At 38.6% G+C, this 16,077-nt stretch overlaps 2 protein-coding genes across 2 annotated transcripts; one reads left to right on the top strand and one right to left on the bottom strand.

The window, feature by feature from the left end:
• Window positions 1-91: 91 nt before the first annotated feature.
• On the bottom strand, window positions 92-16,075 carry LOC125472005 (protein SLOW GREEN 1, chloroplastic-like). Its single transcript, XM_048573029.1, is given in 3 exon segments — window positions 92-171; window positions 14,845-15,762; window positions 15,765-16,075. Coding segments are annotated over 2 exon segments (990 nt in total). The 5' UTR covers window positions 15,922-16,075; the 3' UTR covers window positions 92-171; window positions 14,845-14,929.
• LOC125472002 lies at window positions 3,532-14,485 on the top strand. Its single transcript, XM_048573025.1, has 12 exons — window positions 3,532-4,126; window positions 4,701-5,246; window positions 5,552-6,754; window positions 6,894-7,221; window positions 7,399-7,654; window positions 7,737-7,953; window positions 8,110-8,462; window positions 8,624-9,133; window positions 9,255-10,458; window positions 10,616-10,969; window positions 11,046-11,283; window positions 11,560-14,485. The coding sequence occupies exons 1-12, from the start codon at window positions 4,022-4,024 to the stop codon at window positions 13,095-13,097; spliced, it is 6,852 nt and encodes a 2,283-aa protein (XP_048428982.1). The 5' UTR covers window positions 3,532-4,021; the 3' UTR covers window positions 13,098-14,485.
• Window positions 16,076-16,077: the final 2 nt, after the last annotated feature.

Below are 16,077 nucleotides of genomic sequence, written 5' to 3'. Positions count from 1 at the left end.
CTTCATTTAAAAAATAAATAAAATGAAGATCCATTCCTTTAAAGGCCTGTTTAAGAACTTGAAGCTTCTTTGGATGTAAAACCATATATTATGAAGTAGAATTATTAAGGGTGCAAAAAATTTATTAACTGGATTGAAATGTAACAACAATGTGTTAACTTGTACAACAAGTTATTTTCTACTTTCAAACACGTCTCAAATTCAAAACAACAGAAGAACAAAATGAGTCTTTCAACAGAGGCAGAGCCTCAAAAACCCAATTCTCGTCACTCCCGAATACCTTGACTCTCGGCAATGGCTTCCTCAAGTAGCCATCCACCTCGAACTTCTTCGGCGAAAGCTGCCGGTACTTCTCAAACTGCTCCGTCGCCTCTGCATTCCGATCAACCAAACTGTAAATCATCCCACGGCAAAAGTACGGCCGGAAGTCTTTCAGGTCCTCCTTTACCAATACATTGTAGCTATTCAATGCGTCCTCTACATTCTTCTGCAGGAACTGAATAAGCATAGCATAAACTTGGGGTGACGCCCTAATTTCGAAACGCACAATTGAGGTAAACAAATAGATTTATGAATTTTCGACTCCTATTCTGAAGAACATGTCCTGACGTATCTTATTTTTTGCTGCAGACATGAAAAACGAATATTATAAGAAGCTTAGGGAAGATATGAAGGTGGTGGACAAGGAAGACAAGGTTCTAGACCGCCAGCGTCGCCGTGAGAAACGTTTGAAGCATAAGACGAAGTTGAAGAGAGGAAACACAGAAGAAGAGTCGGAGGATAATCTTTCTGATTCAGAAGGAGAACCAGCTGAGGATCGACCCCGCAAAAAGTTGAAGATATACTTTGGTAGTGATGATGAAGGTGAGAAAGTAAGAAGAAACTGGGTTTCACTGCTGACTCAATGTCTTTAGAGGAACAAGAAGCTTTGGCTCTCAAATTATTAAATTCCATGCAGTCATAAATTTTGACCTTTGTTGAGCTTAATGATGTTTTCTAGTTTTTATTTTTTTACTTTTTTATTTTTTCCTTCTGTGTCTTGAGTAAAATACTAAAATGTAATGATCTTGGAATTTTAAGGTGAATTTAGAAGTATCGTACTTTTTTTTTTTTTCAATATCATCCTTCTAAGTTTTACCTTCTAGCTTGGCTTTGACCGGAGAAAAAGTCTGCCTTTTGTGAAAAGGGCCAAGACCCGATGGGTTGGGCTGGGATTTTTGGCCCGCTTTCATGTACCAAACAGAAAATCTTATTGAAATGACTAAAAGCGTTTTAGGTAAAATTACTTTTGAAATCAGTCCTTAATAAAAAATGAGGATCCTCTCCAAATCCTCTATGTGAGAATCTAGGGAATCTTTTAATCGTATCCGTTCATTGTAAATCGTACGGTCAGTTTACGTCATGTACTATTTGTGTTTAATTTTAAATGAAAAGTTTAAAATGATTTCTGATTGCACGTTGTACGATGAATAGACATAATCAAAGGATCCTCACAAAGAGGATTCGGATAGGATCCTCACAAAGAGGATTCTTGGTAAAAATGTAAGTAAATTCTGAAAAAGACACTTGAAGTACGTTATATGTTTCTTACAGTAATTCAAGTGTTTTTAGAACATAAAAATATTGTTTCTTAAAACGTTTTCAATCATTTTAAGAGCATATTCAGACGAGTCCTAAGCTAATGAAAAGAAACATTCACACTGGCACATGGAGTAATTTTCTCACTGGTACATTTTCTTTACAACATTCTCATAGTTTTCTGTAATGAATACAATGAAAATAATCAACCAAAACAAAAGTCATTTAACTGATTAACGTTGCGTTGAAACAAAAATTATAGTGCATATCCTTATTAAATAATAGTTAAATAACTAAACGATTTTAAATTTAATTATTTTACTTTTGCATAAGTGATTTTGACGAATGACTTTAGATAAGCCGTTCACATCTTCAAGTAAACAGTGTATGTGAGAAATGGAAGATAAAAAGTCGGAATAAAAGTGTTGCTAGCATTCCGCATTCCCATAAGCCATTCGTCCGTCGAGCTTCTCTGTGTAAATGTTGTTGGAACTTGGTTGACATGGATCCTCTCCGAAACCAATTGTCTTAATATTAATGATTCATTAATTCGAACTGTTGAAATTTAATTCAACGACTACAAATAGAAGTCCACTTTAAAAGTAATAATAATTTTAATCGTTGGATCAAATTTCAACGATTCGTATTGATGAATCCCTAGAATTAGGACAATTGGATTCGGAGAGGATCCATGTCTGAACTTGGTAGCCCCCGCGTTAAAAATGTGGGAGAATTAGTGTAAGCAACAAGTCAAAAATAATTAAATACCAACCAAACCCAAGCAAACGTACACGCGTTTTTTAGTACATGAAAGCTTTTTAATGCTCATATTTTGGCTCATTGTTCTAAACTTTGGTATATGCTTGTCATATATTTAAATATCTGATACGAGTAATGTTATTTATACCATATTTTTATATCATCTTAAATGGCATATAATGTGGACAATCACATCATTTGAAAAATTTACAAAACCCAAGGAAATGAAGAAAAAAGATTTCTCGTATACCACAATCATCATTTAATTAACTAGTTTTTCTTAATTATTAGTTTATTAAATAATGAATTAAATTTAAAAATATGATTAATTCAAATAATGTGGTTGTCCATATCAAATGACACCTAAAATGGTATGAAAATGTGGTACAAAAACATGGTATAAATAACATTACTCATCTGATACGTATTCTTTCACTTAACTTTGGTTAATTTTTTTCAAAATTGAAAAAATAACATTTAATGTGAGAGTTAATTAGAGTTAGGTTAGAAGACACATGACAAACAATTAGGTGTATGGTGAGCATACATTATAATTATTGTGGTGAGCAAAAGGCTCTCTCCCTTGTGGTTAGAGTCTCTCTCTTATACTCACTTAAAATTTCTCTTTCTTCCCTTAGTGTATATCAATATAAATTATCGCTTGTACACTCTTTCTTAAATTATTGAACCTGTACGGTTTCTGGCACACTAAAAAAGTTGAGCTTTATTTCTAAGAAGGGAAGGAACTAGCTTTGACGTGTGTTTTGGAACAAAAGATTGTGCGAGCATGAGGTGATTTAACTTTCTAAGATTCTTATTGTGATTATGAAAATTGTTACTTTTTTCGTTTGATATTTTTTATTGTTGAGAGTTTGATTCCTAAGTTCTAGAATCAAACATAATTACATACATAGGCAGTTAGATTATTATTTTTTATTTTAACAATCGGTTTGGTCTGAAATCTTAAATTTCTTTTGGTATCAAGGTTAGGTTATTTACGTATTAAGTTCAATAACACAACGTAACGACACATTTGTTGAAATCTGAATTTTCTTTAAGTAAAACACCGATATTAAAAAAGAAGTGCGACTGAGAACCAGTATGCTTCTTCCTCGAAGAAGAACGAGGCATCATCTACCACCTACGGTCCTACCCTTATAACGATGCACATATTGTTTTAACCTCACATTCGAACTTCAATAGTTTGCCGAATCCTCGTTGACCCAAGAGCCCAGTCAAGGTCACTTTTATCAATAATCCATTGAGTTTTATGGTGATTTTATTAATGTGTATTGGTAAAGCTCGAACCTTTAAGCTTTAAGGTAAATTAGTAAAGAGGAACTAGTACGGACCAGCCAGTCGATCAAGGGAACTTCCCCTCTAAGGCAAGGAGAAAACCCTCAGCGGTGAAGTGAATAGTGATACCCTTCTCTTCTTTTACCATTTGATTGCTTAATGGGCTGGAGATACCTTCTCTTTCGGTGAAAAAGTTGCTACTGATTTATCTCCTTTTCTTCAAATGCATGGCGGCATTATTTTCGTACAATTCCTCAAACGTCTCCTTTCATTGTTCGTAATTTTGCGCTTTTGAAAAACTGATCATGTTTCTGTAAAATAGTGGGGTTTTGTGAACTGGGTTTGTAGGCATTTGCTGTGGAGTGAGACTGTGAGAGTGAGTGAGGTGATGGAGGCTTCAGGCAAGAAGAAGACTGAAACGGACCGTTTCACTGATACTGTGTTTTCTTGGTCACTTGAAGACATTCTCGATGAGAATCTGTACAAGAACCGGGTATGTTCTTCCACTTTTACTCATAAGTTCTCATTTTTTGAGTTTTAGTTTGCAAAAAGGCGTTACTTTACTCGTTTTTCTTAATATTTTGGTGAGATTGTCACTGCATTTTTTTTTTTTTTTGCAAAAACCCACAAAAATTGAGAACTTTTCTACCACCACAGTGAACAATTTGTATGCTAATGACTAAGTTGAGTTTCCATCGTAAAACCGATTGGTAGTACGAGGAGTAACCAATTACTTATAGGTTGACGTGGGATTCACTCTTGACAGCTAAAAGCTTTGGACTTGAATCTTGAAGCTATTGCACTGTAACGATTCTTGAGTTTTGGTAGCAAAAGACGATTCCCTTGTCTTGCGTTATCTTTGTTTTTTTTTTTTTGGGAATGCTTAGTTGCAAAGACCACAGGAGGTTGAAAACTTTGCACCACATTAACAAACGATTCGTAAGGTTGAAATCTTAACGTCTACTGCAAGAGGAGGATTGTTTTTTTTTATGCAGAACATATTGTCTTAATTTAATTCTCTAATTTCTATTGCATTGTAATGATTTTGAACTTTTTAACGGTTTTAGGTGGAAGAGATTCCGAAATCATTTCAATCGGTTCAGCATTATTTTGGGTCTTATTTATTCCCTTTGTTGGAGGAAACTAGAGCTCAAGTGCATTCTAGTATGGAAACTATTTACAGAGCACCATTTGCTGAAGTAGTTGCTTTCGAAGAAGCAAAACCGTATGGGAAAAATCTATATGATGTCAAGGTTAATTACTGGAGAAACAGGTTCTGTGATCGTGGAAAGGAGCCATACAAAACATTGCCCGGGGACCTTTTTATCTTAGCGGATGCTAAACCTGAAACTGTTTCTGATTTACAAAGGGTTGGGAGATCATGGGCTTTTGTATCAGTCACTAAAGTCTCAGAAAACGAGAACGAGGATAATAGTACTTCACTTTATTTTAAAGTCAAGGCATCAAAGGAGTTTGAAGACGAAAGTAGCGCTCGCAAATCACTTTTTTTGGTATTCCTTGTGAATTTAATCCCTAATGGCAGAATATGGAAATCATTGAACATGTCCAGAAATCTGAAGATTATCAAGGAAGTTCTGTGCACTGATTTTGTGGTAAGACCTTAAGGATTAATACTGTAGGTTTTATGCAGTTTAGTTAGCATTGCATAGACCAAACCTATACCGTCTCTCATAAGTATAACATAAAACTACCATGTTTAAACAAGTAAAAGAGTTTTCTTTTCCTTTGATCTTTGGTTTCAAGTCTTCGGTTGTATAATGATTTATTTTCATTTTTTTAAAACTCTCTCTCAATCTTAATCCATGCCCCCATCAACTTCGTCTGATATTTTAAATGGGATAATATATTTCAACACTGATATTGTTGGAATTGACTGAAACTCTTATGTTGGTAACAGGCTCAGGAAAACTATCACCTTCGTTCTGAAACGAATGATGACATCTGGGATAAGTGGTTAGCTGATAGTTCATCTGCTGGATTGAACGAGTCACAAACAGGGGCAGTTGTGGCCTGTCTTGAAATGCTGCATGGTGATTCCAAGTCTGGTGTGCAACTTATATGGGGTCCTCCTGGGACAGGAAAAACTAGAACCACCGCTACTCTGCTTTTTACTCTGTTACGGATGAACTGTAGGACGCTCATTTGTGCCCCAACAAATGTCGCAATAACTGAAGTGGCTTCTCGTGTTGTAAAGATGGTGACTGAAGCAGAGTCTAATGCCATGTTTTGTCCTCTGGGACAAATTCTTCTATTTGGGAATAAGGAGCGACTAAAAGTTGGTTCAGACATTGAAGATATATATATGGATAACCGTGTGAAAAGGCTTGGCGAGTGCTTGGGGCCACTGACTGGTTGGAGTAGTTGCTTTGCTTCCATGATAGGTTTTCTCGAAGATTGTGTTTCTCATTACCATATTTTCGTGGAAAATGAGTTGGCCAAAGAGAAAGGACAAACTAGTGGCAGTGAACTGACGGAGAAAGAATACAGAAGTGATAGTGAAGTTAGCAAGGGGATGTGCAAATCATTTCCTGAATTTTTCAGAGAGAGATTTGTTTCTACTGCATTACCCCTAAGATATTGCATATCTACCTTCTGTACTCATATAGGCAAAAATTACATATTGGAATGTAATTTCCAAAATATGACTTCACTCTTGGGCCTGCTTGATTCCTTTGAATCATTATTGTTTCAAGGGAATGTTGTTTCTGAGGGACTGGAAGAGATTTTCTCTCATTCAGAAGTTGAAGATGTGCCTGAGCCAGTCATGGATAACTCGTTTCTTTTGTACACGAAGAGAAGAGAATGCCTTTCAGTATTACATGTTCTACAGGATTCTCTTAGAGGGCTTAGTCTTCCAAATGTTAGGAACCAAGAATCTCTGATGGAGTTCTGTTTTCAAAGAGCTTCCTTAATATTTTGCACTGCATCCAGTTCATATAAGCTGCATAGAGTGGCAATGGATCCACTGGCCCTTGTTGTTATGGATGAAGCTGCACAATTGAAAGAGTGCGAATCAACTATACCGCTGCAACTTCGAGGTGTGAAGCATGCTGTTCTTGTTGGTGATGAATGTCAGTTACCAGCTACAGTGCAAAGCAATGTACGTTGATGCTACTTGGTTACACACACACAGACACACACACACACACACATATCTACATCCTCTGTATATCTTATTGCAATTTTTGGTTTCACTCGTATGATTTTGCGTTTATGGATAAATTTCTGTTCTTGCCTAGGTGTCTGATGAAGCTGGTTTTGCAAGAAGCTTGTTTGAGAGGTTGAGCTTAATGGGTCACTCAAAACACCTTCTAAATATGCAATACAGAATGCATCCATCAATAAGTTTCTTCTCAAATTCAAATTTCTATTATAAGTTGCTCCGGGACGCTCCAAATGTTCAAAATACAAGCTATGAGAAACACTATCTTCCAGGATCAATGTTCGGTCCATATTCTTTTATTAATGTTATTGGTGGAAGAGAGGAGAAAGATGAGGATGGACGTAGTCGAAAGAATATGGTTGAGGTTGCCATTGTATTGAAAATACTACGGAATCTGTACAAAAGTATGTCAAGCTCGGGAGTCATGCTTATTTTCTTTTTTTCAGTATTTCAATGATCTCAATTTCCAGAAATTTTCTTTTCAGAACAGTTATCGGTCCTCATTCTCTTTTTAATGGCTAATTACTTCTTGGTTTCGATAGAGCTGAACATTTCTCTTTTGGCTTTCTCTTTGTATGCAGAATGGGTTGGCTCAAAAGAGAAGCTCAGTATTGGTGTGGTATCTCCTTATGCTGCACAGGTAGTTGAAGTTCAGGAAAAACTTGGAAAGAAGTATGATAAGCTTGATGGCTTTACAGTGAAGGTGAAGACAGTTGACGGGTTTCAGGGTGGGGAAGAAGACATACTTATTATGTCCACTGTACGATCCAGTAAAGACCAATCTCTTGAATTCATATCGAAACCTCAAAGAATTAATGTCTCTCTTACAAGAGCTAGGTATGGTTCGATTCAAATTTGTGTTATTTATTGCATCCTTGTTGCTTGTTATTAATAACTTCAGCTCCGCTATTGACTTCAGGCACTGTCTCTGGATTTTGGGGAATGAAAGAACGCTATCTAATAGTAAATCTGTTTGGGAGGCCTTGGTCTTGGATGCCAAAATTCGTCAATGCTTTTTTAATGCTGATGAAGACAAGGATTTGGCAAAATCCATATTAGAGGTGAAGAAAGAGTTTGAGCAATTTGATGATTTGCTTAATCCTGACAGCTTACTTTTCAGCAGTAAAATATGGAAGGTAATGCTCTGGGTTTTATTATGTTTGTTTTTCTGAGCCTTAATTTTCGACTACTCCCTATAGTTTGAAGTTATCAATATTTGTTCTGAAATTGGAATTGCTGGTTTCTTGAAGCTTTTCTATAACCATTTTTATAATTTCCCTTTCCCCCTTTAGGTACTTTTCAGTGATATTTTCCTGAAGTCGTTCAAAAAACTGAAGTCGATCCGTTTGAAGAAGTCAGTGCTTAATCTTCTACTTAAGCTTTCTGGTGGCTGGAGACCAAGAAAGCGAAATGTAGAGACTATTACTGGAAACTCATCAGCAATCTTGAGGCAGTATAAAGTTGAAGGTCTATATGTTGTCTGCTCAATTGACATTGTGAAGGAGATGAAATACGTTCAAGTTTTAAAGATTTGGGATATATTGCCTCTAGAGGATATCCCCAAATTGAAAAATCGCTTGGAGAGTATTTTCAATAGATATACAGATGATTTCATCAATCGTTGCAATGAGACGTGTCTTGACGGGTATGTTGTTTGGCATTTAGGCCTTTTCCTTTTCTTTTTCTGGACATGCATGAATTTGTAGTAGCAAATGCTCTCTTTCTGTAGTCATATGAAGATACAAACTTTTCCTAGTTTTTTTGAAATTCTCAAGTAATTCTTGTGCTTCTTTATCATTTGAACAGTGATTTAGAAGTTCCGAATAGCTGGCCACCCACTTTGGATATTCCCCGGTTTAAGGACCTTAGCAACACTGAAGCTGAGAGTGACTTAGTTGGTGACACTTCTGACGGTAGAAGTTATGTTGAGAATTCACAGGTCAACGAGAGTTTATTGCTCTTGAAGTTTTACTCATTGTCATCTGGTGTTGTGAATCACTTGCTGTCTGACCGCGAGGGTAGAGAGTTGGATCTTCCATTTGAAGTTACTGACCAGGAAATGGAGATTATCCTTTATCAGAGAAGTACCTTTATACTTGGACGGTCAGGAACAGGGAAAACCACTGTTTTAACCATGAAATTATTTCAAAAAGAACAATGTTTTCAGTTGGCAGAGCAAGGATGCCTTAGTAGTCAAAATAGCAATGTTGGGCAGAGTTCTTCAGCTACTCAGGAAAAAACTCTACACCAGCTTTTTGTGACCGTGAGTCCTAAGCTATGTTTTGCCATCAAGCAACATGTTCTACACTTGAAAAGGTATGTGGGTTATTCAACAAAAAGTTTTGTTCTTATCCCTGACTTATTTTACATTATTGTTCTGTAAATTTCAAACGTCGTATCAGCCACCTTATGTTACTAAACTTTTGTATGTCTACAGTTTTGCATGTGGTGGAAGTGATTCAGCTGAGAAAAGTTCGATTGATATGGCTGATTTTGATGAAGAGGAGTCTCAATTCAAGGATATCAAGGATTCATTTCACGATATTTCTCCCAAATCTTACCCTCTTGTTATAACATTTCATAAGTTCTTAATGATGCTTGATGGAACGTTGAGTAATTCGTACTTTGATAGATTCCTGGAGGCTAGGACACCTACTCAAGGTCAATTGAGAAGCTCAAGATCCGTTGCATTGCAGACGTTTATAAGGACAAAGGAGGTTAATTATGATAGATTCAGTTTGTCTTACTGGCCCCATTTCAATATGCAGTTAACGAAGAAGCTTGATGCTTCCAGAGTCTTCACAGAGATAATATCTCATATTAAAGGTGGTATTGGAGCCATAGAAGCAGGTGATGGTAAACTCAGCCGGGAGGATTATGTTCACCTGTCCGAGGGCCGGGGTTCCATTTTAAGCAAGCAAACGAGAGAAGAAATATACGATATTTTTGAGGCTTATGAAAAAATGAAGATGGGAAAAGGTGAATTTGATCTGGCTGATTTTGTAATTGATCTTCACCATCGTCTCAGGCATGGAAAACTTGTGGGTGACCAAATGGATTTTGTTTATATCGATGAGGTTCAAGATCTCACAATGAGTCAAATTGCTCTGTTTAAGCATGTGAGCAACAATGTTGAAGAAGGCTTTGTCTTTTCTGGTGATACAGCACAAACAATTGCTAGGGGTATTGATTTCAGGTTCCAAGATATACGGCATCTCTTTTACAAGAAGTTTGTGTTGGAAGCTAGAGGGAATGAGCCTCACGAAAGAAAAGAAAAGGGACAAATATCAGAAGTTAAACAATTGACTCAAAACTTCCGTACCCATGCTGGTGTATTGAAGTTATCACAGAGCATTGTTGAACTACTTTATCGTTTTTTCCCCCAATCGATTGATATTTTGGCACCTGAAACCAGTCTGATATATGGGGAAGCTCCGGTGGTGCTTGAATCCGGAGAAGATGAAAATGCAATCGTAAAAATTTTTGGGAATAGTGGAAATGATAGTGCAAATATAGTTGGCTTCGGAGCAGAGCAAGTTATTTTGGTCCGTGATGATGATGCTAGGAAAGAAGTTTCCAAATTTGTTGGGAAGCATGCTCTTGTTCTGACCATAGTGGAATGCAAGGGGCTTGAATTCCAGGTGATTTCTTCTTGTCATCTATATCCCTTTTTTATGCTTGTGAAATTTTTTGCTGCTGCCCGCTTTACTTATTATGATATTTTCAGTTCGTTGGATCTTGATATGTTTTTTGAGTTTATATTTGGTTTCATTTATGACATTTATGACTTGTTTGTAGGATGTACTCTTGTACAACTTTTTTGGCTCATCACCAATGAAAACGAAATGGAGGGTCATATATGATTATATGAAGGACCAATATTTACTTGACTCCACATTGCCCCAACGCTTTCCAAGGTTCAGTGAAGTCAAACACAACATCTTATGCTCTGAACTCAAACAATTATATGTTGCTGTTACTCGGACAAGACAGAGGTTGTGGGTTTGCGAGAATGCAGAAGAGATTTCCAAACCAATGTTTGACTATTGGAAGAAGAAATGTCTTGTACAAGTTAGGCAACTGGATGATTCCCTTGCACAAGCAATGCAAGTTGCAAGCAGCCCCGAGGAGTGGAAATCACGAGGCATTAAGGTTTGCCTAATTACTTATGTTAAAGCGCCATTATTTTCTAGTAATATTGAGAAAATCCTCTCTTTGTTTGTTGCAGCTATACCACGAACATAACTATGAAATGGCCACAATGTGCTTTGAAAGAGCTGGTGATACTTATTGGGAAAGAAGGTCCAAAGCTGCTGGCCTTAAAGCTATCGCTGATCGTATGCGGACTTCAAATCCTGTAGAGGCCAATACCATTCTTAAGGAAGCTGCTGAGATATTTGATGCTATAGGCAAGGCAGATTCCGCAGCTAGATGTTTTTCTGATTTGGGAGAGTATGAAAGAGCAGGTATGACTCTTTTAACACCTGCTATTTGTCCTCTTTCTGTTTTAATTTTTTTTGTTAAAGTTTAAAGTGAATTACAATAGCATTTTCTTCTTTAAAAATAAAATAAAAAAAAGTGAAATTTCAATAGCATTCTGATAAAATTTGGTTTATCATTTGTTGGACTTTAATCCTCCGAAATCTTGCATCCCAGCCTGTAATTATTTGTACTATCGCTTAATCTAGAAAACTCAAGTTTGATAAGTAAGTTTTCTCATCTTATAACTTTTAATGATGCAGCTAGGATTTATTTGGATAAATGTGGTGACTTGGAAAGAGCAGGAGAATGTTTTTCTCTGGCAGGATGCTATCAATATGCCGCATATGTGTACGCTAAAGGCAATTTTTTCTCCGAGTGTCTCACTGTTTGTGCCAAAGGAAAGCTATTTGAAATGGGTTTGAAATACATCGAATATTGGAAGGAGCATCCAGTAGAGGACACTGCTGTGGCCACAAGAGGAGAAGGAATAGATAAAATTGAGCAGGAATTTCTGGAGAGCTGCGCACTTCACTATTGCGAGTTGAAAGATAACAGATCCATGATGAAGTTTGTTAGAGCTTTTAATTCTATAATTTCAATGCGAAACTTTTTGAAGAAGTACGCTACTCTTGATGAGCTGCTTCTGTTGGAAGAAGGATTTGGAAACTATCTTGAGGCCGTAGAAGTAGCAATACTGAAAGGTGATATTCTACTCGAAGCTGATTTCCTTGAGAAGGCTGGCAAGTTCAGAGAGGCATCATTGCGTATTCTATTCTATGTGCTTGCCAACTCTCTTTGGTCATATGGCAGCAAGGGGTGGCCTATTAAGCAGTTTTCACAAAAGAAGGAGCTTTTATCAAAAGCCAAGTCGTGTGCTAACAATGAGTCTGAAAGCTTTTATGAGTTTGTTTGCACTGAGGTAGACATTTTATTGAATGAGCAGAGTAGCTTGGCTCTGATGAAAAACCAAATGAATGCCTGCGAGAGACATAGGAGTATTGGAGGTGAAATTTTGTCGGCTCGAAAAATACTGGATGCTCATCTTTCTTCAAGTGCCAATAAGTACGTGTGGGTAAAAGAATTGGTTGATGATCCGGTAAAGCGTTCAGAAGACAGGATATCTGAGAACCAGGTTTCTACACATTCGTTGATGTACATCTGGAACTTTTGGAAGGATAAAATTGCTTACATGATTGAATGTCTTGGATGCCTTGATACCCAAGATTTGAATGAATCCCAAAAGAATGGAGAATTTTGTTTTAATTACTTTGGAGTATGGAGGTTGTATCGGAATTTTAATCCAGTCTATGTGCTACTGATTTCTGATGCTGATTGGGCTCGAGGCCTGGACAAAAGACATCATGGGAAGTTGGTCTCCGTTGATGCTCGCCAGCTTGCTTCAGCCGCTATGAATTATTGGCGTTCAGAATTGCTCTCAGTTGGCATGAAGGTTCTGGACAAACTTGAAGTGCTTTGCAAGTTTCCAATGAAGAATCATGATCCATCGTTCTCCCAAAGCTGGTGTCTTATCCATATCTGTGAGGTCGCAGTATGTCTTTTGCAATCAAAATATTTGAAGCTAAGGGATCAAGATACTAAGACGCTGCAGAGGTTTGTTACTTCTTCGACTGAGAGTGTTGTTGCTCGAATATTTCCCTTGGATTCAAGGAATTCCGTGACAGAGAATATGATTTCCTTTAGAAGAAATGATGCTTCAAAGAATGTGCTGAAACAAGTAATAGTCGAGTATACCAGCTCCAAGAACACGCTGTCTCTTGGGAAAGTGGAAGGCTTGTAATGGTCATTCTGGGGTCTGGGAAGCTGAATAGTGAACTGGATGAGAAGCTTGTGAAAAATCTGGAGGGCAACCCACCATGGATGGCGTTTATCAGGATTCTCTGTAGGGATATTAAACCTGGAAATGCTAGTCAAGTACCGAGAGAGGTGTCAGTTATATGGAGGTTACATGAAGCTTTAGTTGAAACTTATAGGACAGACTGGAGGAGGGTTAATGATTACATGTCGCCTGGTTGCTTTATGTACCTTGTAGAGCGCCTTGTGACTTTGGCAACTTGCTTCCAAGGTTTTGTTATCACTACACGCTCCTGTTTTGTGGAATGGCTTCTATACCAAGATGAAGACACCAACTTGAGTCTGATGACGGCCAATGTGCGACCATCTTTGGATGAGATTGTTGGTTTTGTGATTGATGTGGTTTGTGGCTGCGTTTTCAATAAGGAAGATATGATTGAATGGATCAAAAAGTCCAGCAGAAATTGGAAGAACGATTATTCACCACTCTTGCTGAGATTGGTTGTGCTGCTTTGCATGGTTTGTGTGAACTTTGGGAAGGGTCTAAATATACTGGATGAGTTGCTGGGGAGGAGCGATATCACGCAACTCCTTCCGTGGGAGTTTTATGACGTCCTTAAAAGCAGGAGGAGCCGCAACTCCCCAAGCATAATGCTGAATGTGCTAGTAGCTGCTGCTCTTCAGAAGATCGGAAATACTATGGTAATAGCAAGTTTTGGGGTCAATTGTTCAAGGTTCTCATGTTCAGATGCCATCTTTGTGGACATGAAGGCCAGCCAGTCCCAGTCCAGGGATGACATCTATAGAAAATTGTTTCCTAACATTCCCGTCCTGCAAGCTTCACACGCTAAATCGGTTGAAGCAGGAGCTACTCAATCTAGCAGTCGTGCCATTTCTGAGGAGGGGAAGAGTTGTAAGATTCTGCCTTCAAACTCTGGTGTGGTGGAACCATTAGAGACTAGTGTTGGGGACAGTCAAAATGCAGGTGAGGAACATTCTGTATCGAACGAGTCAAATCCAAAGTCTTCGCCTGCGGACACTGCTTCTGGATCCCAGCATGGCAGCGGTAAGGAAACTGGAAACCAGGGGAAGAACAATGGCCAGAACAAGGAAGTTGGTGCCGCTTCTGGATCCCAACGTGGCAGCAATGAAACTGGAAACCAGGGGAAGAAAAAGGGCAAGAACAAGAAACCCAAGAAGAGAGGAGGCAGAAAGTAGCCATCAAATCTCTGCTTATATACATAAATATATATATGTATGTGTGTGTGTGTGTGTTTGTGTGAATTTTGTTTTGCTGTATAAGAATTTGATGTTTCTGTTGGTGTGATATTAACCTTTTAATTTGAGTACATCTCTGGAAATGTTGAATTAAAAGAGAATGCTTGAATGTGTTATATTTGAGGCATCTAATTGGGTTCAAAAAAATTAACGAATGTTGTGTTCTAAAAATCATTGAAATTTCATCGTTTCAATTAAATAAGTAAATGATTTCAAATTGAATTGATATCGAGACTTGCAACATAGATGATTCGATTGTTGAAATTCGATGTGGATTCTATCCCACAACTAATCTCCATTTAATTAAAAAAAAAAAGGTTCAATTCTCTTAAAGGGCCTACTTTCGTATATGTGTTTAACAACTTGATGCTTCTTTGGATGTAAAACCATATATTATGAAGTAAAATTATTAAGGTGCAAAATTTTTATTAACTGGATTGAAATGTAACAAGAAGTTATTTTCTACTTTCGAACACGTCTCAAATTCAAAACAACAGACGAACAAAATGAGTCTTTCAACAGAGGCAGACCCTTAAAACCTCAATTCTCGTCACTCCCGAATACCTTGACTCTCGACAATGGCTTCCTCAAGTAGCCATCCACCTCGAACTTCTTCGGCGAAAGCTGCCGGTACTTCTCAAACTGCTCCGTTGCCTCCGCATTCCGATCAAGCAAACTGTAAATCATCCCACGGCAAAAGTACGGCCGGAAGTCTTTCGGGTCCTCCTTTACCAATTCATTGTAGCTATTCAATGCGTCCTCCACATTCTTCTGCAGGAACTGAACCTGCGCCATTATCAATTTAACGTCTCGAGCCTCCTTCGCCTTGTTCTCCTCCTCCGCAACCTGCAATGAATCCTCCAATCGCTTTATCACGGCCTCGCCTTCGCCGCAGCGGTCCATCAGCAGGGCGTTCTCGAACAACGCCTCGAATGACAAGGTGTTCGAGGCGAGTATTTCCTCGAACACTTGGCGGGCACTTTCGTTTTCGCCCATTTCGCTGAGAACCCTAGCCATCATGAATTTCCACTCGGTGGCGGAGGGTTGCGCCGCGACCAAGCGCTGCAGGATCTTGAGCGCCTCGTCATCCTCGCCGTTTTCGAGCTTCTGCTGCAGAAGCGATTTCAGGGCATCGATGGCTTCCGAATTCGAACCCAGGAAGTCGGACAATGGCGATGAGGATTGGTTGTTCTTGTCATCTGTGACCTGGGTAGGCGCTTCTTCGGTCAATGCAGGCGGAGGTTCGGCTCTAGCGAGCAAAGTCGAGGACTTGGTAGTGAACACGGCGGCGGTGACTCCGATGAGAATGGCCGCTTTGGCGTAGCGTTTGAGAGTTTGGAGAATCGGGTTTGGGTTGCTGTGGGAGTTTCCTGTGAGGAGGCTGTGACTTTGAGGGCAGGGACATTGTGGGAATTGTGGGAATTGGGAGGGGCAAAACGGAGAAGATAAGGTTGGGTTGGTTTAGTGGGAAGGTGTTTGTATTGGAAGAAAGAGGAGGATGAAGAGGAGGCGAGAGTGGAGGAGGAGTTCATGGTTGAGCCGGCGGCTGAGGAGTTGCGGAGATGACAAGTATTGGGATGTTTTGTTCGGGGTTTACGGTGGCGGGTAGGGGAGTGTCAAAGTGTGACTTTTACTCTGACTGACGGTTTGGTCATCCATGCAAGGGCCAGGGCCACTCCCATTAATCA

This window comes from the organism of the source record quoted next, unplaced genomic scaffold, assembly GCF_019419815.1.
Source record: "Pyrus x bretschneideri cultivar Hongxiangsu unplaced genomic scaffold, Pyrus_bretschneideri_v1 Contig63, whole genome shotgun sequence".
In the NCBI taxonomy this organism is placed as follows: Eukaryota; Viridiplantae; Streptophyta; class Magnoliopsida; order Rosales; family Rosaceae; genus Pyrus; species Pyrus x bretschneideri.
The sequence above is the reverse complement of the archived record's forward strand: the minus strand, read 5'-3'. Positions and strand labels throughout refer to the sequence as shown.